The sequence below is a fragment of the Mya arenaria genome, chromosome 9 (assembly GCF_026914265.1).
Source record: "Mya arenaria isolate MELC-2E11 chromosome 9, ASM2691426v1".
NCBI lineage: Eukaryota > Metazoa > Mollusca > Bivalvia > Myida > Myidae > Mya > Mya arenaria.
This window is the reverse complement of record NC_069130.1, coordinates 67,989,469-68,015,904: the sequence shown is the minus strand read 5'-3', so window position 1 is coordinate 68,015,904 and position 26,436 is coordinate 67,989,469. Positions and strand designations below refer to the sequence as shown.

The window sequence follows — 26,436 nt, the reverse complement described above, 5'->3', positions numbered from 1 at the left end:
TTGTTTGTCGTCAATGCGATATAATCAGACTAAATCGTGCAAAAGCGTAAAGCGCTCTTAACGTTTTCTTTATTTTGTCTTGAAATAAAAATTGCAGGTACACATGACGAATTTGTACAAGTATGTACCAAGGTTTGACTTTTAAAATGATCAATAATAGCTCCTTTATTTGTCCGATTTTGAATTGCCCATCATGTTAGATAAACATTTTCTCCCACCTCAGATAGGTAGATCCAAAAATATGACCATACTGGACATTCTAATCGTGTCCACGGGTAAAGATAGACCAGTACCAGTATGGAACTCCCTTTTGATTTATATGTACATATATACAAATATCTCCCTTGTTGAAGACCGTCGCCTGTAGCATCAATGAAACCTTGTTTTGTGGCAATATTAAAAATTCTTATTAATAATTTCTTGCTTCAGATGCCACCAAAAATGTTTTCACGCTGCATTCAAGAAATAATGCTGCACTCTCCTCAGAACTATTTTAAGGACATAATCCGAATCACTGCGCGCATATCCATGACAACCGCGAAATATCACATATCTATACGTAAATTGTTTTTAATGAGCACAAAAGAGTTCCAGCGAAAAATGTGTGGTGACAATAAAAAAATAAAAAAGGATTTCCATACGGGTACTTGTTTTATCTTTCCCCGTTGTTTATGGATATCTTATCTGATGTGGGAGAGAGGTTAATTCCAACCCTCTCGCAGGGTGTTCTGCAGAAACTCGGTAAACTCGTTTCCGCAAAACACCCTACGCTCGGGTTGTAAGCATCTATCTTACACGAGCGGCGATGGAAGATTCTTATAATGTTTCATTTGGAGAACACAAATATCTTCCTACCTGAGGTTTTGCACACCGGCTTGTGTACAGATTGCTGTGGGTAACGGTTGAGAGGTCTGGGAGTAATTCGCAGATCTGATATGGAACAGTTGAAAAAGGTATTTGTATTGTGTTGAAAGTTTAATGATTTGATAAACAAAATGCTTATGAATGCAATCGGATAGGTTTACAAGTAGACGTGTCAATTAAGGTAGGGCAAAGGATTCACATATTCATGGCTGAAAATTCATCAACACTGCCGGCTGAAGATTTATTTTTTACTTTTTTACAAAATTACTTTAAGTAATTGCATAGAACTCAAAATTGCCTGTGACTTGCTTACGGAATGGTCGTCGGAAGCTTACAAACGGAAAGGGCGTCAGAAGATGACATATGTTCCGACTTAGAATGACCTGTGACTTGCTATTCTGGATATATGGCTTTTTATCAGATTGCGACTGATAAGTCATGTGTCCGTTACTTCACTCATTACAATACATACACGGATAAATAATGTAATATATAATAAAAATCACATGGAGGCAAACGTGTGAAATGCAAATATACATAGATTTGCTTTATTATATGACAAAATATTTTGTTCTGCTTATATATGTTTCACCATATAATTTGGAGTAGACCGCTAAAGCTTTACCATGCTTAAAAGAATCGTAGTTGAAATCTTTCTAAATTGTATTGTTGTAGCACAAATGTCCATTCAATAATGCAGACTAGGTTTCGCAGTTGCTTTAAAATATTGATTTGTAAATCTAATTTGCAAATCATTAAGAAACAAGGAAAATAAAAAAAGTAGACAGCCCGACACATCTTTTACATGTGAAATAATCAAGTGTTCTTTGTGACCACCAGCAATATTGTATGGTAAAAGATGGACTTCTTAATTGCAAAACTATCGGCATAAATGAAAGTTTATATTAAGATAGATTAATATACGCAATTATTAAAAAATAGCTAAGTAGTGTTTAATCATTTCAACAGTTAGCTTCCGCACAAAGTATTGCCTCAGCCAATCACCTATTAGCGTTATCTTATGTGACACTACACAGCCAATCGATATACCTGATAAGGCATTAATGATAAAATTTAGCATGGGCGACAGTCTTGTCAAGTTTTCTCAAAGGGCAAATTACACCAATTCGGAAATGCCTACTCATTGTTGCTTGCCTTATTTTTTCACACGACACACGACAGTCAATCTAAGCATAATTATACCGTCTCAGACCATTGGCTACCTTCCTTATTTAAAGGTTTTGAAGCTAAATGGTTTTTAATTTCAAAAACAGACTGAACGTGCTGGATCTACTTGTTCTAATTGTCATTGTTTACATTTTCACCGCATTGTTTTTCTCGTACATCGGGGTATTGTAATTCTACCGAATACACAGTGGTTACGTTCAACCAATTTTGTTTTTCTTTGAAAAAATTATTTCTGAGTTGTTAAATGTTGAGTATACAAGTGGAGCTTTCTCCACATTTATGATGTTAGGGGTCGAAAAGCACTAGAAATAAGTGTTATAGTGTTTGCCTGTGGGTCAATTGACTAAAGAATATATTGGAGATGTACTTAGTGGTTTGTAACTTCAAATACCATCACCTCTATCTCACCCACCTCTTCCGATTTGTTACCTACCAGTTTACAAGGCCAAGAAATGGTATTACTATAAACGTTACATTATACTCTATTCTGACAGTTCAAATTTTGTATACATACGAAATAATATGACATTAAGAAAGGTCATATATACATTCAAAGCTTGTTTTTTGTTTTCCGTTTATCCAAACGAGTTCGACCCGGCCTGTGACTTATTACCTTGGCCTAGGACATTACAAACAAATTCATTTCATAGCTTGCAAACTGCACGGATAAGCGATTATTTATTACGCATCATTGTACTGATGTGTAAAACGCATTTAATTGATAAAGATATAAATCACAAGAAAAATATGTTACACTGAGAATCATCAAATATATTGACCTCATCTCGACCACAATGCTGAATCTGGTTGCAAGCACCAGGATCTTGAAACTGGTCACAGGCAAAACACGTTGGTCCACCGTTCAGCTGAACACCTTGAAATTGGATTATAGTTTCATTGTCATTGAGGACTTTGTAGCATTCAAGTTGCGTGCGCTCAAGGTGTGTCCTTACAACCGTTAACCAAAAATATAAATTTATTTGACTGAATATTATTTCTTATAAAGTCCAAGTTCAATCCTAATACCGAAGTCAAGATCTTAAATTCAAACCAAATAATAACATGGAGACTTATAATTGTTTATACCATTTTCCCCACAGAGCTTCGAATTGCACATATCACCCTGGCAACATTGTGTACAAGCCAATAGTCCGCCACTGGATGATCGCCGTCGTCCTACTTGGTTGCTAGCACATAACTAAAAACGACAAAACTGAATAAGAGAGCAAAGTTAAGCGGCGAAAGTTCATAAATAATATTCAGTTCTTAAAGTGATACTCGTATTTAAAGTCAATATAATAAACATAAATGTTTGTAGTACTGCTAATTTGGAAGTAAGTCTTGAAAACACCATATGATTTATTTTGCCTAATCAGAAAATAAGCAAACCACACAATAGGTAAACTTTTAACAACAACAACCAATAAAAATAGTTTGTTAATCTTAGTATTACAGTAGATAAAATTTGTATTGAAAAAAATAGAACCCATCAACTTCCTTTATTCTCATTATGTAGTCATGCGGACTTCAGGGGCATTCCCATCAAACTACTGGTTGAAGCGAATCAGAAAACACGGTTTTTGAACAGGGTTGCCACAAACTCGACACTCACAACATAAAATTCCTATTAATAGTAACAAATGTCGCCTACCGATTTACCACCAAAATATAGTTTGAGAAAGTGCAGACTATATAAATTGCAAGCTATGTTTTCAATAACCGAGGTAGATTTGACAAAGCAAGAAGCAATCATAACGCAATATCTATTTTAATAATGTAATCTGTTGAACATAGATAAAGATAACATTAAAGTAGTATCCCTGCGCCGAAAAAAATGAATGAACATCGAAACGTAAACAAAGAATTACTATCCACTCAAAGTGCATCATTCAATCACGTGACACAATGATGAAGCCAAGTGAATTTACAGTCGAAGAGAGATAATCCTGTAATGAGATAATGCAGTAAGTTAATCAGATTTGTCTCCCTTGCCTTTGTAAAGAAGAAGCGGGAAATCTCAAGCTTGATTGATTGTCGTGCACAGTTGAAGTTTACAGAGATGTTTGTTTCACTTTGTTTTAGAAAACTTGATTGTTTTACTTGGAATCTGATGTTCTGATGGTTAGTATTGATTTGCATTTGTAGTCTTTTGTGTTTGTCTTGGGTTAGCAATGGATTGGAATGATCATTATTTCATTCAGCTGCATTTATTTAGTTTTGTCATGTATTTTCACGACATCAGCAGATTTTGTATTTAAAACGAGAATGGCAGTTCCGTGATATTCTGTTAGCCTCTTTCTTTATACAAATATATGTGGGTTGGTTACAGATGATAACATGCATGGATAACAGAAGTCATCATGGGAGTACGAGGGAGTACGAGTGTTTGATTCCATAAATCAGTAAGTTCCATGTCCATGTTTTGTTGTATGATGTACTGTGTTGTTGTTGTTGTAATCGCTTGTATTATATGTGTGTTTTATATGCTTGAGCCATTTAATTTAATCTACCACTGCACAGGATTAAATCATATAAAATATTAGACTGTTTACGATGTTAACTTATAAACATGTTATTATTCATTATCTTATGATTGTTTATATTTATATTTTCAGGACGCTCCGATATTATATCTACATTCGATAATGTTGAATATAGAGATATTGAAGAACACTGTGTTTGTTGTTTGAACTATCAAACTGCTACATATGGTAACATGGACATATAGACCCTCCCTCGCTTAGGAATTGCAAATGTATTCTCATCTTTAAACCTGGAATGACCTAGAAAGCAACAATGGTCACATTGATCTCAATGATCGCACAGTTTCCCTGCTTAAAACATCACGCGATAGCCCACGTGGGAATAACAAACGCACGCATGACAGGCACGTACTAAAGTGCTGACGAGTTACCTGACGATATAGAAATAGAAGAGAGTTGCTGACCATATAGACAAAGAAGGAAAAAAAAATTGAATTAAAGATTTTATGCTAACTTTATTTTATATATATATATATTTGCACTTTTTATAGTGTACGTATAGACGGATGTTTGTGCATTTATTTTTGAAAATGGAATTTTATTGAAATGAATCGATTTCTATTTTTGCTGGTTTGGTGTAAATATGAGAAAATATCGAGGATTTAATAACTTTTTTAGGCGTTTCATCAACAATTGTTTGAAATCAATTATTTAAATTTTCATCATTTTAATTAAGAAACTATTTCTCTTTAATATGTTGTATTTTCGAAGTTGTTTTGTGAATAACAAGGCAAACATATGCAAACTCTTTCTAATGAGTAAAGTTTGATTGGTATATATATACTCATATGTAACACCATATGATGGAATTCTGCTTGGATTGGTTACATTCTCCATCCTTGTTTGCCTTCTTACACAGCGACATTAATTTTATTGTCATTAAAATATTAATTTTTCATTTACCAGCAGGCCCCTGTGGTTGTTTTACACGGGGGCTCTTAGATTTACTGTGCAACATATCAGCACCTTATTAATACACACATGATCGTGAATCATAATGGTGAAAACCCGTATAAAACCCTGTTCATACAGCGCTATCAGCGCTTTGATTAATACTGTAGTTCAGTCCGGGACCCGACGCCCTTGTTGAAAGATGCACTCTTACTCCCAAATCAGCAGTACCACAATTTATACAATTGTTTAATTTACTGAAAGGGATGACTAAATATCAAAAGCAATAGTTCTAATGAAGGATATCATGATTAATATGAAAAAAGGTGCATAGAACACTGTATATCTACCTTACGAGACGATTGTTGATCTTCGTAAATAGTTAAGAACAATAAAATCTTGTTATCAGTTATTGATATAAATAAATGCATTACTTATTAAGTAGTTAAATGTTTATCACTAAAATCTATGTTTGTTATTTTGAATTTAATCACTCACTTTAAAGGCAATAATTATAGTTTTATACCTGTGAGTCTCGACATCCATATTCTCGGCGTATACCTGTTGTTGTTGAATATGCGTCCGAAAAGCAAACCTAAAACGATTCAAATACTTTCAAATGTCACAGAAAATGCTTAAAACATAGACAGTCGAATAAATAGATGTGATCAAAGATCGTTAGTTGAGAAGTCTTAAACGTACGAGTGGTGTTCGCCTATCGCTTTACTATTATGCAATAAATGATTTGCCCTTTTAAGCTTGTGTTATGCTATTGTAGTAAGTATGACATTACGATGGAAAATGTCTTTAAGAACTGCTCATTCAGAGATTTTTTAAGTAAACTTCAGTTTTTTTATGTCTTGATGATGGCGAATAAACACGCCGAAAAAGAGCATCTCAATTTTTCGTGCATAACAATAAGCAACGAAAACAAAACCTAATATTATCACAACAAAGTGTGCACAACCATGGTAATGTGGTAAGTGCCGACATAATTCAGTTACTATTATACATATTCAGTGACATACTTCGTGTGGGCCGCACGTTTCTACTGTTGTGCATTCGGCTGCTCCAATAGTGGATGAACACTTCAGGCACACGACAGGACCGGCTGTAAATCAGGTAAGCAGTTTTGAAGGCGTGTATTGACCTCTCGGACGGGTATGAGACACCGGGGCCGAATGATCACCAAACGCCCGCCTCCGCCTTATTCTAATCTCGTTAGCATACATACATATTGTACTGTTATTACTGTACCATCTTATGTCAAAATTTACCTCCGCCAAATTTGTATTTATATTACCTATTGGCTTGACGACGAGTAAACTTGCTGTTAGTTTATTTTTTCTATCATTCTCGTTCTTTGTTAATATTAAACCTTTTATCTTTCAAATAAAAAAGACATATTTTGTCTTCCTTTTAAAAGAAAGCATTTTGAAATAAGTTGTAATCACTATCATCTCGAGACTTGCCGACGATAAAGTGACTCTTAAGTTTAAAAAAGTTCTTAATACTTAGCTAAGTCGGGAAAAAAAATTAATACGTATGTTACTATATATGAACAAACATTATTTTCCATTATGGACTAGTGAATAAACGCACATGTTTTCAATAGAGCGGTTAAAATTCAATACGTTACAACATATATTTACCTGAACCTGTCAACCTGAAATTTGTAGCGAGTAATGATTACCTGCATGTGTTGTGAACAACGACAACACCGTCTTTGTATTTCCTTTTTACGTGTTTTGTTGTTGTTTTGTTTTGTTTATCTGTTGATGTTTTATCACAAATGATGTATCTCCAATCTATTTGTATTAGGTTCCTTTATAAACGGCAATATTGCTTCTATTTTCATGTTCATTCTATTTCTTCCCGCAATTTTCAAGGTTTATGTGTTAAATAATATATTTAACATTCTCACTTTCATATCAACCATCATGCACGCTGATTTGTGAGTAACTTGGTTGATGTTTTCCTTTTTTTCTTTTGTCCTTTCCATTTTTGAGTAATTTCTAAAAAATCTGTCAATGATACAAAAATCATTTAAAACGCGTTATACATGAAATATATATATTTTTGATTGTTTATGTGTGTGTGTGTTCTATATTTCTGTTTTATATTTGTGTAATGTGACGATGAGCTGTTTATGCTTAAGTCAAAAATAAATTTTCTGTTCTGTTCTGTCAATGCTGTATATTAAAGAATAACAGGAAACGATACGCATTCGGAAGCCATTCCCAAAGTGTCTCCCTTATCTTTCAAAACCTTAAGACATCAAGACTATGTGTTGATCGTATAAGAAAGCGAGAGTAATAGGACAAGCTGTACAAAATGACCTAGTACAGAAACGAAATCACAGTTTGATTGAGTGCGTATATTTTTTTTCTTGTTAAACGCTTTGCTTGTATAATGATAAATAAAAATAAAACCAATCATGAAGTTCTAACGCGGTTCTTTGGAAATTAATTTAAAAAAAAAACCTCTAACAAGCGTTCAGATGGCATTAACTCACGAACAATACTTATTTTACATGCATGTGTTTGTTTCATTTTTTTGCAGTTATAATGTTCATCTAGAAAACGCAAGAATGAAATACGTTATCGGCAGCCAACGTCTGACAAACGCTTTATCCAGTTGCAAGATTGTCGGTGCAACAAATATGTATTTGCAATTTTGCATACAACACACTATTTCAGGACCATTTCTTACTTGGTCAACGTCTATAACTATTGTTAAAATGCGTGTGGGAAGGGCCGGCAAACTGCTGGTGCACACCTCCATCTCTGTCAATCATTACTATAAAGTATCGTACGAGTATTTATAACAGTTTAAGAGGTACATGCGACAAAAAATCAGACTTTGTTCTATGTCAAGGGCCATTACTATTGTAATAAGAGTACAATGTCAAGCCATTTGCAACATTACTATAAAGTTTCATGATTGAAGGTACGATGTAGGAGCTATATGCAATAGACGATATTTTGATGTATGATAATGTATATCATTTTAGGCCCATAACTATTGGTTTACCAAGTCAATTTCAAATAAATATCACAACATTCATTCGAAGGTGTATTACAATTTTGAATATGTTTTACCAAGTCGGATCTATTGTGGGCCAGAGAAATGACGAGCCATTCGCAGATGAAGACCTGGCAATGTTGAACAACATTATGATGAAGTTTCATGAGAGTCGGTGCACTGCTTGGAGAGCTACAAGCGTTGAACCTTATTAGACAATTTTACAATAAAATTATGTCAAGTAAGGCCATAACTATTGATAGATCAAGCGAATGGCAAACAAATCGTACAACTGTCTATGTTGACTAACCTTGTTTTGAAGTTTCATGCTAGTAGGTGCCAAGAATATGTATTACTAAGTCAGGAGCCATAGTTATTGTTGGCTTATTAAAATGTCAAGGAAATGACAGGTGCGTGACCGGCTATGCTTACAACCACGCTTGTGAAGTTTCATCAGTGTATGTGCAATACCTTTTTAGCTTAAGGCGACACTAGATTTCGACTCGATGTGACGTGTTAAAACAGGACGCAACATGCGCAACTCTTATATGGCCCCAAAATATGTATATGTATATTGGGTTATAAAGGTGGCAGTTGAGGGATATGTATATATAAAGTCATAAAAATAGCAATTGCGCGATATGTATATATGGGGTCATAAAAAATGGCAACTGAGGGATATGTTTATATGGGGTCATAAAAATTGCAATTGAGGGATATGTATATATAAAGTCATAAAATAGCAACTGCGCGATATGTATACATGGGGTCATAAAAAAAGGCCACTGAGGGATATGTTTATATGGGGTCATAAAAATGCAATGGAGGGATATGTTTATAAAAAGTCATAAAAATAGCAATTGCGCGATATGTATAAATGGGGTCATTAACAAAAATGGCCACTGAGGGATCTGTAGATAAGAGGTAATAAAATAGTAATTGAGTGATATGTACGATATATTATGATGTTATTAATTAGGTGATTTCATATTGGCCCAGTTATTTGTCCGAGGTTAGCTGTATTTGCCTGAGCCCGAAAGGGCGAAGGCAAATACAGCTGACCGAGGACAAATAACTTGGCCAATATGAAATCACCTAATTAATAAGTATTTTATTAATTAACTATTACCATTTTGGTTAAAAACATTCTTATAACTTACCTTTAAGTTCACAGTGAAGCCGTATTTATCCCTTATTCATTCATGGTGTCTGCTTTTCTAGACTTGACTTTGCTGATTTTGACATGCATCCTTAGAGTGACATTTCACATACTTATGAATAAAGCACTGTACATTGTAAGGAAGCATGTCTTTTCGTCTTAAATTCGTAAATCATTTGCCAAACGTCAAATGTTTCACTTTCGTCGTCCATTTTGTCGGTGTACAAAGTGGTAATAGTCGTAAAATCCTCAAACGGGTTAAATACAACTGTAATATCAAACCGTACACAGTGGTTCAATCATTCAATAGGTTCAAGCATTCCAAATAGAGTTATATGAAGCACAACAATTTCAAAACAGTCGGAAAACGGAAAACAAAATGGCTATCTTTAACAAATAATTTCCAGCATATTTCTCATATTAGGCGAGTTTCGACAGCCAATGAAAATGGCCCATTTCTCAAATCATATATCAGGCGAGTTTTGTAGCCATTCAAAACGGAGGAAACTCATATTAAGTGAGTTTGGTTGATATTGGCCGAGTTTGGTCGATATTGGGCGAGTTCTGGCATATATTGTCTTCAATTGTCTGGTATTGGTACAGCAATTGTCTCTGTATCTCGTCAAATATGTAATAGTTGATTAAAAAAGGGTCATAAAAATGGTGTATGTGTATATTGGGTTATAAAATGACGACTGAGGTGTATTTGTATATATGGGGTTATAAATATGGCAACTGAGGTGAATATTTTACAGACACGTAATTATGAAATTACGTAAAACACGTTAGTGGTATCTTTTTTTAGGAAAAGTACGACTATAGACAACAAGTACTCTAATGTTTGTCTTACAAAATAAACTGTGTTTTTACATAATACACTAAGGGACATATTCCTGAAGCAGTTTTTACTTTACTTCTTATGTTAAGCTAGGTACTGCTTAGAAATCGCTACTTGTCTACGTAGTGGTAAAATATCGATTATGTATGCTTCTTATGATCCCAATGACTGGAATGGCAAGGCACTGATAAGAAATGAAGTAACAATGAAAAGAAAGAAATGATATACTTGTTAAAGAGCAATGTACAATTTGCTGATAAGGTCTCAAATAAATGTTCAGTGCCACGAATTTACCGCCTATGTGTTTTATCATCCCGAAAAAATTCTCTTATGTGATAAATAGCGCGTTCGAAAGGTTCACAAATATATTTGAATTTTCCGATGCACTGACCACACTTTACAAATTGCTAGTTTTGTACTTATATAATGATACCGGTTTTGAATCACTGTCTAACTACATGTATGCCCTTGCTTGGTTTTGAATCTCTGTCTAACTACATGTATGCCCTTGCTTGGTTTTGAATCTCTGTCTAACTACATGTATGTCCTTGCTTGGTTTTGAATCTCTGTCTAACTACATGTATGCCCTTGCTTGGTTTTGAATCTCTGTCTAACTACATGTATGGCGTTGCTTGGTTTTAAATCTCTGTCTCACTACGTATATGCACTTGCTTGGTTTTGAATCTCTGTCTAACTACATGTATGCCCTTGCTTGGTTTTGAATCTCTGTCTAACTACATGTATGCATTGCTTGGTTTTGAATCTCTTTCTAACTACATGTATGCACTTGCTTGTTTTGAATCTCTGTCTAACTACATGTATGCACTTGCGTGTTTTGAATCTCTGTCTAACTACATGTATGCACTTGCTTGTTTTGAATCTCTGTCTAACTACATGTATTCCCTTGCTTGGTTTTGAATCTCTGTCTAACTACATGTATGCACTTGCTTGTTTTGAATCTCTGTCTAACTACATGTATGCCCTTGCTTGGTTTTGAATCTCTGTCTAACTACATGTATGGCATTGCTTGGTTTTGAATCTCTGTCTAACTACAGGTATGCCCTTGCTTGGTTTGAATCTCTGTCTAATTATATGTATGGCATTGCTTGGTTTTGAATCTCTGTCTAGCTACATGTATGGCATTGCTTGATTTTGAATCTCTGTCTAACTATATTTATGGCATTGCTTGGTTTTGAATCTCTGTCTAACTATATGTATGTCCTTGCTTGGTTTTGAATCTCTAACTACATGTATGCCGTTGCTTGGTTTTGAATCTCTGTCTAACTACATGTATTCCGTTGCTTGGTTTTGAATCTCTGTCTAACTACATGTATGTCCTTGCTTGGTTTTGAATCTCTGTCTAACTACATGTATTCCGTTGCTTGGTTTTGAATCTCTGTCTAACTACATGTATTCCCTTGCTTGGTTTTGAATCTCTGTCTAACTACATGTATGCCCTTGCTTGGTTTTGAATCTCTGTCTAACTACATGTATGCCGTTGCTTGGTTTTGAATCTCTGTCTAACTACATGTATGCCCTTGCTTGGTTTTGAATCTCTGTCTAACTACATGTATGCCCTTGCTTGGTTTTGAATCTCTGTCTAACTACATGTTTGTCCTTGCTTGGTTTTGAATCTCTGTCTAACTACATGTTTGTCCTTGCTTGGTTTTGAATCTCTGTCTAACTACATGTATGCCCTTGCTTGGTTTTGAATCTCTGTCTAACTACATGTTTGTCCTTGCTTGGTATTGAATCTCTGTCTAACTACATGTTTGTCCTTGCTTGGTTTTGAATCGCTGTCTAACTACATGTATGCCCTTGCTTGGTTTTGAATCTCTGTCTAACTACATGTATTCCGTTGCTTGGTTTTGAATCTCTGTCTAACTACATGTATTCCCTTGCTTGGTTTTGAATCTCTGTCTAAATACATGTATTCCCTTGCTTGGTTTTGAATCTCTGTCTAACTACATGTATGCCGTTGCTTGGTTTTGAATCGCTGTCTAACTACATGTATTCCCTTGCTTGGTTTTGAATCTCTGTCTAACTACATGTATGCCCTTGCTTGGTTTTGAATCTCTGTCTAACTACATGTATGCCCTTGCTTGGTTTTGAATCTCTGTCTAACTACATGTATGCCCTTGCTTGGTTTTGAATCTCTGTCTAACTACATGTTTGTTCTTACTTGGTTTTGAATCTCTGTCTAACTACATGTTTGTCCTTGCTTGGTTTTGAATCTCTGTCTAACTACATGTTTGTCCTTGCTTGGTTTTGAATCTCTGTCTAACTACATGTTTGTCCTTGCTTGGTTTTGAATCTCTGTCTAACTACATGTTTGTCCTTGCTTGGTTTTGAATCTCTGTCTAACTACATGTATGCCCTTGCTTGGTTTTGAATCTCTGTCTAACTACATGTATGCCCTTGCTTGGTTTTGAATCTCTGTCTAACTACATGCATGGTCATGCTTGGTTTTAAATCTCTGTCTAACTACATGCATGATCATGCTTGGTTTTGAATCTTTGTCTCCTTACATGCATGATCATGCTTGGTTTTGAATCTATGTCTAAATAAATGCATGATCATGCTTGGTTTTGAATCTCTGTCTAACTACATGCATGATCATGCTTGGTTTTGAATCTCTGTCTAACTACATGCATGATCATGCTTGGTTTTGAATCTCTGTCTAACTACATGTATGCCCTTGCTTGGTTTTGAATCTCTGTCTAACTACATGTATGCCCTTGCTTGGTTTTGAATCTCTGTCTAACTACATGTATGCCCTTGCTTGGTTTTGAATCTCTGTCTAACTACATGTTTGCCCTTGCTTGGTTTTGAATCTCTGTCTAACTACATGTTTGTCCTTGCTTGGTTTTGAATCTCTGTCTAACTACATATTTGTCCTTGCATGGTTTTGAATCTCTGTCTAACTACATGTTTGTCCTTGCTTGGTTTTGAATCTCTGTCTAACTACATGTTTGTCCTTGCTTGGTTTTGAATCTCTGTCTAACTACATGTTTGTCCTTGCTTGGTTTTGAATCTCTGTCTGACTACATGTATGCTCTTGCTTGGTTTTGAATGTCTGTCTAACTACATGCATGATCATGCTTGGTTTTAAATCTCTGTCTAACTACATGTATGATCATGCTTGGCTTTGAATCTCTGTCTAACTACATGCATGATCATGCTTGGTTTTGAATCTCTGTCTAACTACATGCATGATCATGCTTGGTTTTGAATCTCTGTCTAACTACATGCATGATCATGCTTGGTTTTGAATCTCTGTCTAACTACATGCATGATCATGCTTGGTTTTGAATCTCTGTCTAACTACATGTATGCCCTTGCTTGGTTTTGAATCTCTGTCTAACTACATGTTTGCCCTTGCTTGGTTTTGAATCTCTGTCTAACTACATGTTTGTCCTTGCTTGGTTTTGAATCTCTGTCTAACTACATGTTTGTCCTTGCTTGGTTTTGAATCTCTGTCTAACTACATGTATGCCCTTGCTTGGTTTTGAATCTCTGTCTAACTACATGCATGATCATGCTTGGTTTTAAATCTCTGTCTAACTACATGTATGATCATGCTTGGCTTTGAATCTCTGTCTAACTACATGCATGATCATGCTTGGTTTTGAATCTCTGTCTAACTACCTGCATGATCATGCTTGGTTTTGAATCTCTGTCTAACTACATGCATGATCATGCTTGGTTTTGAATCTCTGTCTAACTACATGCATGATCATGCTTGGTTTTGAATCTCTGTCTAACTACATGCATGATCATGCTTGGTTTTGAATCTCTGTCTAACTACATGCATGATCATGCTTGGTTTTGAATCTCTGTCTAACTACATGCATGATCATACTTGGTTTTGAATCTCTGTCTAACTAACTATAGGCATGCCCATGCTTGGAACTATTTGAGAGTTTCGCATGCGGACAGATTTGGAAGGGATTCACCATCTGAGTGAAACTGATGAATGAATGAGAATATTTGAAATAGTAAAATGAAATAATGAGATTGGGAAGACAATAATGTACCTCTCATATCTTACATAAACATTCAGATTGTTGTTTTAGTTACGATCACTTTATATCGATGGCAAACTATATATATAACTAATCAGTAGATAACCTTTGTCACAGTTTGTGCCCGTGTATCCGCTTGTGCATGAGCACGTATAGCTGCTTCCGTGGTTGGCGCACGACCCATGGAGGCAAGGGTTAGAAGAGCAGGGTGCCGGAGTTGTTGCAGCTAGCGGAATAATACACAGTTGTATATATTGATATCTATATCGGGAAGATATGTTATGACGAACTGTTTAGGCATACAAGTGTTATGATCAATCTGTTAGGAGCGTATAACATCAAATATGCTTGCACAATATACAAACCTATTTTTTAGTTAAATTTATTGATGATCATTTGATAAAGCATGGTATAATTATGAAGGTTGTGAACCAGATGTTTCGACATAACCTATTTCAGCATCGTTTGTGTATCAATGCTACATGTGCAATAATTATGTTAGATACAAATGATAATGTTATACATGTAAAGACAACAAAGACATAGAGGTAATACTTCCGAAAACTGTTGTTTTCCATAGTCGTTTCTTTAAAGGAAGATAGGCAATTATTTAGAATTCATTCATTTATAATGAACTTTGCGAGATAAATATATTGTTTAGTTTTTCACTTATTGGACCAGCAAAATGTCATTTACAAAACGACTTTTATTGATAAATTTTGGACGCAAACGCTGAAAGCAATAAACATTCAGTTTGCGACTTTAAACGGTAATAAACATAGACAAATAAAGCCAATGTTTCATGGATGCATTTCTTCCATTCGACATGTGTGAAAGTTGAACTGACCGATCTGAATCACAACTTGTGCCTGTGTATCCGGGCGTGATACTGACTGACCTGTATCACACCTTGTGCCTGTTTATCCTGGCCTGAAAATGACTGACCTGTATCACACCTTGTGCCTGTGTATCCTGGCCTGATATTGACTGACCTGTATCACACCATGTGCCTGTGCATCCTGGCCTGATACTGACTGACCTGTATCACACCATGTGCCTGTGCATCCTGGCCTGATATTGACTGACCTGTATCACACCATGCGCCAGTGTATCCTGGCCTGATACTGACTGACCTGTATCACACCTTGTGCCTGTGCATCCTGGCCTGATATTGACTGACCCGTATCACACCTTGTGCCTGTGTATCCTGGCCTGATACTGACTAACCTGTATCACACCATGTGCCTGTGCATCCTGGCCTGATACTGACTGACCTGTATCACACCATGTGCCTGTGCATCCTGGCCTGATACTGACTGACCTGTATCACACCATGTGCCTGTGCATCCTGGCCTGATACTGACTGACCTGTATCACAACATGTGCCTGTGCATCCTGGCCTGATACTGACTGACCCGTATCACACCTTGTGCCTGTGTATCCTGGCCTGATACTGACTAACCTGTATCACACCATGTGCCTGTGCATCCTGGCCTGATACTGACTGACCTGTATCACACCATGTGCCTGTGCATCCTGGCCTGATACTGACTGACCTGTATCACACCATGTGCCTGTGTATCCTGGCCTGATACTGACTGACCTGTATCACACCTTGTGCCTGTTTATCCTGGCCTGATACTGACTGACCTGTATCACACCTTGTACCTGTGTATCTGGGCGGTATGCTGACTGACCCGTTTCACACCTTGTGCCTGTGTATCCGGGCGTGATACTGACTGACATGTATCACACCTTGTGCCTGTGTATCTGGGCGTGATGCTGACTGACCTGTATCACACCTTGTTCCTGTGTATCCGGGCGTGATACTGACTGACATGTTTCACACCTTGTGCCTGTGTATCTGGTCGGGATGCTTACTGACCCGTTTCACACCTTGTGCCCGTGTATCCGGGCGTGATACTGACTGACATGTATCACACCTTGTGCCTGTGTATCTGGGCGTGATGCTGACTGACCTGTATCAAACCTTGTACCTGTGTATAGGGGCGTGAAAATGACTGACCCGTATCACACCGTGTGCCTGTGTATCCGGGCTTGATACTGACTGAACCGTATCACACCTTGTGCCTGTGTATCTGGGTATAATGCTGACTGACCCGTTTCACACCTTGTGCCTGTGTATCCGGCGTGATAATGACTAACCTGTATCACACCTTGTGCCTGTGCATCTGGGCGTGATACTGACTGACCTTTATCACACCTTGTGCCTGTGTATAAGGGCGTGATACTGACTGACCCGTGTCACACCTTGTGCATGTGTATCAGGGCGTGATGCTGACTGTACAGTTTCACACATTGTGCCTGTGTATCCTGGCCTGATACTGACTGACCTGTATCACACCTTGTGCCTGTGTATCTGGGCGTAATGCTGACTAAACCGTATCACACCTTGTGCCTGTGTATCTGGGCGTGATGCTGACTGACCCGCATCACACCTTGTGCATGTGTATCCGGGCGTGATACTGACTGACATGTAACACACCTTGTGCCTGTGTATAAGGGCGTGATACTGACTGACCCGTGTCACACCGTGTGCCTGTGTATCTGGGCGTGATGCAGAATGACCTGTTTCACGCATTGTGCCTGTGTATCCGGGCGTGATACTGACTAACCTGTATCACACCTTGTGCCTGTGTATCTGGGCGTATTACTGACTGACCTGTATCAAACCTTGTGCCTGGGTATCCGGGCGTGCTACTGACTGGTCTGTATCACACTTTGTGCCTGTGTATCTGGGCGCAATACTGACTGACCTGTATCACAACCTGTGCCTGTTTATCCGGACGTGATACTGACTGACCCGAATCACACATTGTGCCTGTGTATCCTGGCCTTATACTGACTGACCCGTATCACACCTTGTGCCTGTGTTTCCGGGCGTGATACTGACTGACCTGTAATAAACCCTGTGCCTGTGTTTCCGGGCGTGATACTGACTGTCCCGAATCACACCTTGTGCCTGTGTATCCTGGCCTAATGCTGACTGACCCGTTTCACACCTTGTGCCTGTGTATCTGGGCGTGATACAGACTGACCTGTATCACACCTTGTGCCTGTGTTTCAGGGCGTGCTACTGACTGATCTATATCATACCTTGTGCTTGTGTATCAGGGATTATTACAGACTGATCTGTATCACACCCTGTGCCTGTGTATCCGGGTGTGATACTGACTGACCGATATCACAAATTGTGCCTGTGCTTCCGAGCGTGGCGCGATACTAACTGTTCTGTATTATACATTGTGCCTCTGTATCCGGGCGTGATACTGACTGACTCGTATTACACCTTGTGCCTGTGTATCCGGGCGTGATACTGACTGACCTGTATCACACCGTGTGTCTGTGTATCCGGACGTGACTTTGACTGACCAGTATCAAACCTTATGCCTGTATTTAATGGCGTAATACTGACTGACCCGCCAGGAAAGTGACTGACATGAATCACACCATGTCCCTGTGTATTCGAGCGTGATACTGACTGACCAGTATCACACCTTGTGCCTGTGTATCCGTACGTGATACTGACAGACCCGTATCACACCTTGTGCTTGTTTGTCTGGGCGTGATACTTACTAGCTGACCCGTATCACGCCTTGTGCCTGCGTCATCCGGGCGCGATACTTAGTGACTCGTATCACACCTTGTGCTTGTGTACCCTGGCGTTATACTGAAGGACACGAATCACACCTTGTGCCTGTGTTTCCTGGCGTGATACTGACTGACCCGCCAGGATACTGACTGACCTGTATGACACCTCGTGCCTGTGTATCTTGGCGTGGTACTGACTGACCTGTATCACATCTTGTGCCTGTGTTTCCTGAGATGATACTAACTGACCTGTATCACACCATGTTGGTGTGTATCCTGGAGTGAGCATGACTGACCTGTATCACACCCTGTGCCTGTGTATCCGGGAGTTGTACTGACCAGCCTGTATCACACCTTGTGCCTGTGTATCTGTGTGTGATACTGACTGGCCCATGTCACACCTTGTGCCTGTGTATCCGTGCATGATACTGACTGACCCGTGTCACACCTTGTGCCTGTGTATCCGGGCTTGATACTGACTGACCCTTATCATACATTGTGCCAGTGTATCCTGGCGTGATACTGACTAATCTGTATCATACCTTGTGCCTGTGTGTCCAGGCATTATACTGACGGACCAGTATCTCACCTTGTTCCTATGTATCCTGGCTTGATACTGACTGACCTACTGTGAAATCATTAATGTTTGTGGGGCATTAATGTTCGTGGTTTTCGTGGGTTAGGTGATCCACGAATTCAAGATCCCACGAAATATAAACCCTTTATTCACTTTTTCAATTGCCTTGTTACGTACATACTCTAGTATATTATTTACAGAGGTCGCAGTATAGTGTGTTAAAACCTGTCTCACTATATAACTTACGATCATTATTCTGTTAATATATTATAACTGCCTTTAACAAATAATGAACCAAATCAATTAAATGTGTTTTATGCAGCAAATGACAGTTATAAGCACGTGTGCTGTTAATAAAAATCTCCAAGTTTACAAGATGTGCGTGATGAGTGTCTGTACTCGATTTTTTTATTTAATGAAATAATTAATCGATTACTAGTACATTGAAGGTTACTAAGCACCGAACGTGACAATATACGCACCTTTTCGGTGTTTTCACAGTTTGCAAAATTCTTAATTAGCATTAAATGGCTTCCCCTATCTGTATTTATGATCAGGGTACATCTTCTTTTATTACCTTTATTCCCAATTAAATCGATAAGTGACATGGGTATATGCACTAATTGGCATGTCGTACCACATTAGCGAGTGTCATAAACCGAGTGACGTAGAAGACGAAAATCACGGGCCAGCGCGTGGATATTATGCAGACGATCTAGGACGATCGCATCTTCGATTTTTTTTTCAAAAATGAAAATCCACGAATTTAAGTACCCACGAAATTGTTTTTTTTTCGGCAAACCACGAAATTTCATGCCCACGAACATTAATGATTTCACAGTATATCACACATCATGCCTGTGTTTCCGGGCGTGATACTGACTGACCGGTATCTAACCTTGTGCCTGTGTATCTTCGTCTGATATTGACTGACCCGTATCACACCTTGTGCCTGTGTATCCCTGCCTGATACTGACTGTTCCGTATCACACCTTCTGACTGTGTATCTGGGCGTGATGCTGACTGACCCGTATCACACCTTGTACCTGTGTATCTGGGCGTGATGCTGACTGACCTGTATCACACATTGTACCTGTGTATAAGTGCGTGATACTGACTGACCCGTGTCACACCTTGTGCCTGTGTATCTGGGCGTGATACTGACTGACCTGTATCACACCTTGTGCAAGTGTATCCAGGCGTGACTTTGACTGACGTGTATCAAACCTTAGGCCTGTATTTACTGGCGTAATACTGACTGACCCGCCATGATACTGGCTGACATGTATCACACCATGTGCTTGTGTATTCGGGCGTGATACTGACTGACCCGTATCACACCTTGTGCCTGTGTATAAGGGCGTGATACTGATTGACCCGTGTCACACCGTGTGCCTGTGCATCTGGGCGTGATGCTGACTGAACTGTTTCACACATTGTGCCTGTGTATCTGGGCGTGATACTGACTGACCTGTATCACACCTTGTGCCTGTATATAAGGGCGTGATACTGACTGACCCGTTTCACACCTTGTGCCTGTGTATCTGGGCGTGATGCTGACTGACCTGTAACACACCGTTTGCCTGTGTATCCGGGCGTGATTTTGACTAACCTGTATCACACCTTGTGCCTGTGTATCCGGGCATGACTTTGACTGACCTGTTTCACACCTTGTGCCTGTGTTTCCCGGCGTGATACTGACTGACCCGTATCACACCCTGTGCCTGAGTATTCGGGCGTGATACTGACTGACCCGTATCACAACTTGTGCCTGTGTATCCGAGCGTGATGCTGGCTGACACGTATCACACCTTGTGCTTGTGTGTCGTGGCGTGATACTTACCAGCTGACCCGTATTACACCTTTTGCCTGCGTATCCGGGCGCAATATTTGCTGTATAACACAGTGTGCTGTTGATCCCGGGCGTGATATTGACGGACACGTATCACACCGTGTGCCTATGTTTCCTGGCGTGATACTGACTGATTCGCCCGGATACTGACTAACCTGTATCACACCTCGTGCCTGTGTATCTTGGCGTGATACTGACTGATCTGTATCACACGTTGTGCCTGTGTATCCTGGTGTGGTACTGACTTCTTTCAGATCTTGTGCTTGTGTATCCGGGCGTACCACTATGTGACCCGTATCACACCTCGTGCCTGTGTATCCGGGCGTACCACTGACTGACCCTTATCACACCTCGTGCCTGTGTATCCGGGCGTGATAATGACTTGTATCACGCCTTGCGCCTGTGAATCTGTGCGTACCACTGACTGACCCGAATCACACCACGTGCCTGTGTATCCGGGAATGATACTGACCTGTATCACAACTTTTACCTGTATATCCTGAGATGATACTAACTGATCTGTATTACACCATGTGCTTGTGTATCCTTGCGTTATACTGACCAGCCTGTATCACACCTTGTGCCTGTTTATCCGGGCGTGATACTGACTGACCCGTATTACACATTGTACCTGTGTATCTTGAGATGATACTAACTGACCTGTATGACTATATGTACCTGTGTATCCTGGCGTGAGCATGACTGACCTGTATCACACCTTGTGCCTCTGTATCAGTGAGTGATACTGACTGACCCATGTCACACCTTGTGCCTGTGTATCCGTGCATGATACTGACTGACCCGTGTCACACCTTGCGCTTGTGTATCCGTGCGTGATACTGACTGACCGGTATCTTACCTTGTGCCTGTGTTTCCGGGCGTGATACTGACTGACCCGTTTCACACCTTGTGCTTGTGTATCTGGGCGTAATACTGGCTGACCTGTATCACACCTTGTGCCTGTGTTTCCGGGCGTGATACTGACTGACCGGTATCACACATTGTGCTTTTGTGTCTGGGCGTGATACTTACCAGCTGACCCGTATTACACCTTGTGCCTGCGTATCCGGGCGCGATACTTGCTGACCCGTATAATACAGTGTGCTTTTGTACCCGGGCGTGATACTGACGGACACGAATCACACAGTGTGCCTGTGTTCCCTGGCGTGATACTGACTGACCCGCCCGGATACTGACTGACCTGTATCACACCTTTTGCCTGTGTATCCTGGTGTGGTACTGACTTGTTTCACACCTTGTGCCTGTGTGTCCGGGCGTACCACTAACTGACCCTTATCACACCTCGTGCATGTGTATCCGTGCGTACCACTGACTGACATGTATCACATCTCTTGCCAGTGTATCCGGGCATGATACTGACAGACCTGTATCACACCTTTTGCCTGTATATCCTGAGATGATACTAACCAATCTGTATCACACCATGAGCTTGTGTATCCTGGCGTTATACTGACCAGCCATCACACCTTTTGCCTGTTTATGCGTGCGTGATACTGACTGACCCGTATTACACCTTGTGCCTGTGGATCCTGAGATGATACTAACTGACCTGTATCACTACATGTACCTGTGTATCCTGGCGTGAGCCTGACTGACCCGTATCACACCGTGTGCCTGTGTATCCGGGCTTGATCTTGACTGACCCGTATCACACCTTAAGCCTGTGTATCCTGGCGTGATACTGACCAGCCTGTCTCACAGCCTGTGCCTGTGTATCCGTGCGTGATACTGAGTGACTCGTATCACATCTTGTGCCTGTGTATCCGTGCGTGATACTGAGTGACTCGTATCACACCTTGTTCATGTATATCCTGGCGTGATACTGACTGACCTGTTTCACACCTTGTGCCTGTGTATCCTGGCGGACATTGGCAGATGAAGATGCTACCGCTCGAGAAACATGCCCCGTGCACACATGGATGCAGCATACAGGGATCCGGTGATGTGGCAACTGCAGTAGGTAATGACTCTATTTATACAGAGTGTATAGAATTAATTAAATAAAAGATAGCAATCTAAATTGAAACTCTAATCTACGTCTATGTATAAGATCATTCGAATCTGAAAAGATTCTGATGTCATGTTAGAGTTGTTCAGTTAATTTTGTTCATAAAAGTTTCATCTCATATTTTAAAAACACGAGATATGTACGAGTGAACAGTTAATACAATACTACCCAAGTTATTGAATTCAACGAGCATTTGGTTGTTTTGTACCATATTTTCAATCAAAATATACAACTATGTGTTGTGTTACATCCCTGGGCATATCTAAAATTGACTAAATTAACTAGGCAATTAGAAAAAAGATTCCTGATGTAATTGTGCCAACTGTTCACCTCGTGCAGTGGTTGCTACCGCACAGTGTTATCGATTGCCAACCTACAAGATATAACGCTTTTTAAAGTCTTTACAGTTGGGATTTAAGATATTGAGTACCTGCAGCAGTCAGGTAATAAAGGATCTAAATACAAAGTATCTGAATCGGGCTGGTAATGAGAGTTCTGAAAAACATGTGTCTGAACAAGTCAGATATTCAGTTGTCGTAAAACAGTTAATCTGAAGCAGTGAAATAATCAGGGATATGAACACGGTGTCTGTATCGGTGAGGTACTTAGAGGTTCGAATACGGAGTGTTGAAACAGTTAGGTAATCCGGGGTCTGAAAACAGTGTCTGAATCGTTTAGTTAATCAGTTGTCGGAACAAAAAAAACTGTCCGAATCAGTCAGGTTATCAGGAATCTGAACACAGAGTGTCTGAAAGAGTCAGGTTATCAGGAATCTGAGCACAGAGTGTCTGAAAGAGTCAGTTTTCAGAAATCTAAACACAGAGTGTCTGAAAAAGTCAGGTTATCAGGAATCTAAACACAGAGTGTCTGAAAGAGTCAGTTTATCAGGAATCTAAACACAGAGTGTCTGAAAGAGTCAGGTTATCAGGAATTCAGAGTCAGGTTATCGGAAATCTGAACACAGAGTGTCTGAAAGAGTCAGGTTATCAGGAATTTGAACACAGAGTGTCTGAATCATAGAGGTATTTTGAGGTGTGAAGACGGAGTGTCTGAATCAATCAATTTTGAAATCAGGTGTCTGGAAATCTTAGTGCCAATATCGGCCAGGTATTCTGAGGAGAGTTAACACACATTATCGAAACCAGTCATATAATCAGGGTTCAGGCTGAAAAATGTCTTTATTCGTCAGATATTCCGGGTTCTAGAAAATGAAAATGTCTGAATTAGTCATGCATTTAGATGTCTAAACGCAAAGTGTCTGAATTAGTTTGGTGACCAGGGCTCGGAAAATAGATGGTGTATAGTGTCTTGATTTGAAAAATTATAATGAGTCTGAAAACATATATGAATGAGTCAGGTAATTAGGAGCTGAAGGCAGATTGTATCAAGCAGTCAAGTAGTCAGGTTGTGAAAACAGTGTGTCTGAATTCGCCATGTTTTCAGTGGCCTTAAAACAGGGCATTCGAATCAGTCAGGAAAGACGAAGGGTTCATATTGTGTAAGTGTAATGTCTAAATCTGACAGGCAATCAAAGGCTTGAAATGATTGCATACGAGCTGCCAGGCTTAATCACCACCAGGATTTTATGCACAAATCAATTGTAACCACGCCCCCCCCAAGGTCCGGGGAATAGCAGAGACTTTGACTTTCGGTACAACCCATCCTAGGTAAAATCCCCGCTGTGCGGGGACAAAATGCTGGTAAAAATCCCCACCAAATGCCCTCGCACCCCGGGGACATACTAGGTAAGGCCCATTCACGGCTATTTTTGGTGCGAGAACAAACGCATTCACTCGGCACTGTGGGGCCACCTGGAAGGTAAAACACGGCCCATCTCCCTCGCTATCCCCGGTATACCCCCGGACCTGGGGGTGGGGCGTTGTTATAATTGACTGGTGCATTAGATTAGAAAGTTGTGTTCTGAAATAGTACAAGGAAAAAGAACAGAAACAGCAACCGCTTAAACTTTAATCAATTGGAATTGTGCCATGCTACGAACATTGTCTAGAAACATACTTCGTACGTTGAAATGAGCATCTACCTGTGTCATTCTGACACTCAATATAACTTGTACTTGCATACAATTCTTAAACATTGGTTTTACAGTCAACCTGCAATTTGCAGCGAGTTCCTTTCAACGTATAATGATTACCTGCGTTTGTTGTGACCGACGACAACACCGTCAATGCTGTACATATAACATGGAACGATACACATCCGAAAGCCATTCTCACAAATACTATCAACTACCTCACGGTTAACAAATAAAATATTAAGCAACACGGCTTTACTAAAATAAATATGCCGGGCTGACTATTTTTTACAAAATGTAAACTCAATCGAGGATGTGTGCCTCCCTTATCTTTCAAAAGGTTAGACTATAGAGACATTGCTCAATTAAGGAATCATATGGCATGCATATTTGTAGATCAGCTCACGATAACCAGGTGACACACTTTACAAAATGACCTACTAGTGAAATAAATGAATCATTTTAGTCATACTTGACAAACTGTGTATATGTCAATCGGAAAACCTCGGCCATCATTTAACAGAATTGACATCGGAAATAATACGGGTTTATAGGTAGTCCATCATGGCCGCCCAAGCAGATATTCAAACAACAAAGCGATGTTAGGCCAAATACAGAATAACGAGATAAATATTAGCACTTGTTTGTGTGCAAGTGTTATTTTTATACTTGAAATGTTTCATTGAAATATATACAAATGGTGTAAAAAGATCCCTTATTAAATTATAAGGAACTAAATGGAAATACATGTATTATTTATTTTCAGTGGGTGGGGTAAGCCTGCCAGCCATTTGACAGATGCATATTAAGAATACAAAAGCTTTATTCAAGTTATTTTGAATACACATTAGTTTTAATAATTTTACTATACATAGATTGATAGTAGTTTTCTTACATAGGTCTCTAGTAGAGCATTGTACTACTGGTCAGTAGGTAATGGAGCTTTACACGTTAACAAGCACACATTTCTTTCGAGATTAAATTCTATAATATAAACTGGTGTTGGTGCAAGAATATGAAAAAAACTGCGATCTGATCTTTTGTCAGCAGTCTTATATCACTAACCTATTGTGTCTGAAGATTGACCTGCAATACATGGCATACATGTAACAAAACTGCAATGACAACCTAGAAGAAATATGAACAAGATTGCATTGGAGGACCGAAAAAGAAGAGTTTTGTTTGTTCAACTCAATTTTAAAGCCTACAAAAATGCTTTAATAGGGCGCATTCTTTGAAATCCCATATTATAAATTTGTCTCTTTGAAATGTGAAACTGTCAAAGTCGTCCAGTGGATAAGGTATCTGCCTCAGAAAAAGGACATCAGTACTGGTTTCTATCCTGGAAACATCCTCGAGGGGATCTCTATAGGCTTTCAGCTTGCGTCGCGAAATAGCTTAAATAAAATAAATATTAGCTAACTCGCAGACAATTTTACCATTTTTGTAGACTTGTTTAGCTATTTGTCAGAATGTTTCTTAGAAGTGATGAGCATTGGTTTTAACCCCACACCTACATTTACTTGCTCACCAGCAAACACCTCTCCATGGATACTAGAACTTTTAGCCCTGCCCGTAGCTCCTCAGAATAACATGGCGAATAACTCCCCAGTTGGTACGCAACTCACCCTTACCAGTCCTGTGAAACAATACAATGCAATAATTTCAGAACTGTGTTCCATTGAAAACTGTCAGAAGAACATGCTATCCAACCTGAACAAAATTGAAAGTGCTGTTATGGCTGTTTCAGATAAAGTTACTTTAGTAGAAGTTTGCTATTATTGCTGAATCACGACCACCCG

At 39.2% G+C, this 26,436-nt stretch overlaps 1 protein-coding gene across 1 annotated transcript; it reads right to left on the bottom strand.

Annotated features, from left to right (window-relative positions):
* Positions 1-69: 69 nt before the first annotated feature.
* On the bottom strand, positions 70-24,941 carry LOC128246300 (fibropellin-1-like). Its single transcript, XM_052964493.1, has 9 exons — positions 24,755-24,941; positions 22,426-22,545; positions 14,639-14,758; positions 6,515-6,597; positions 6,013-6,081; positions 3,139-3,250; positions 2,832-2,926; positions 856-930; positions 70-78 (listed from the first exon to the last, which is right to left on the bottom strand). The coding sequence occupies exons 1-9, from the start codon at positions 24,828-24,830 to the stop codon at positions 70-72; spliced, it is 759 nt and encodes a 252-aa protein (XP_052820453.1). The 5' UTR covers positions 24,831-24,941.
* Positions 24,942-26,436: the final 1,495 nt, after the last annotated feature.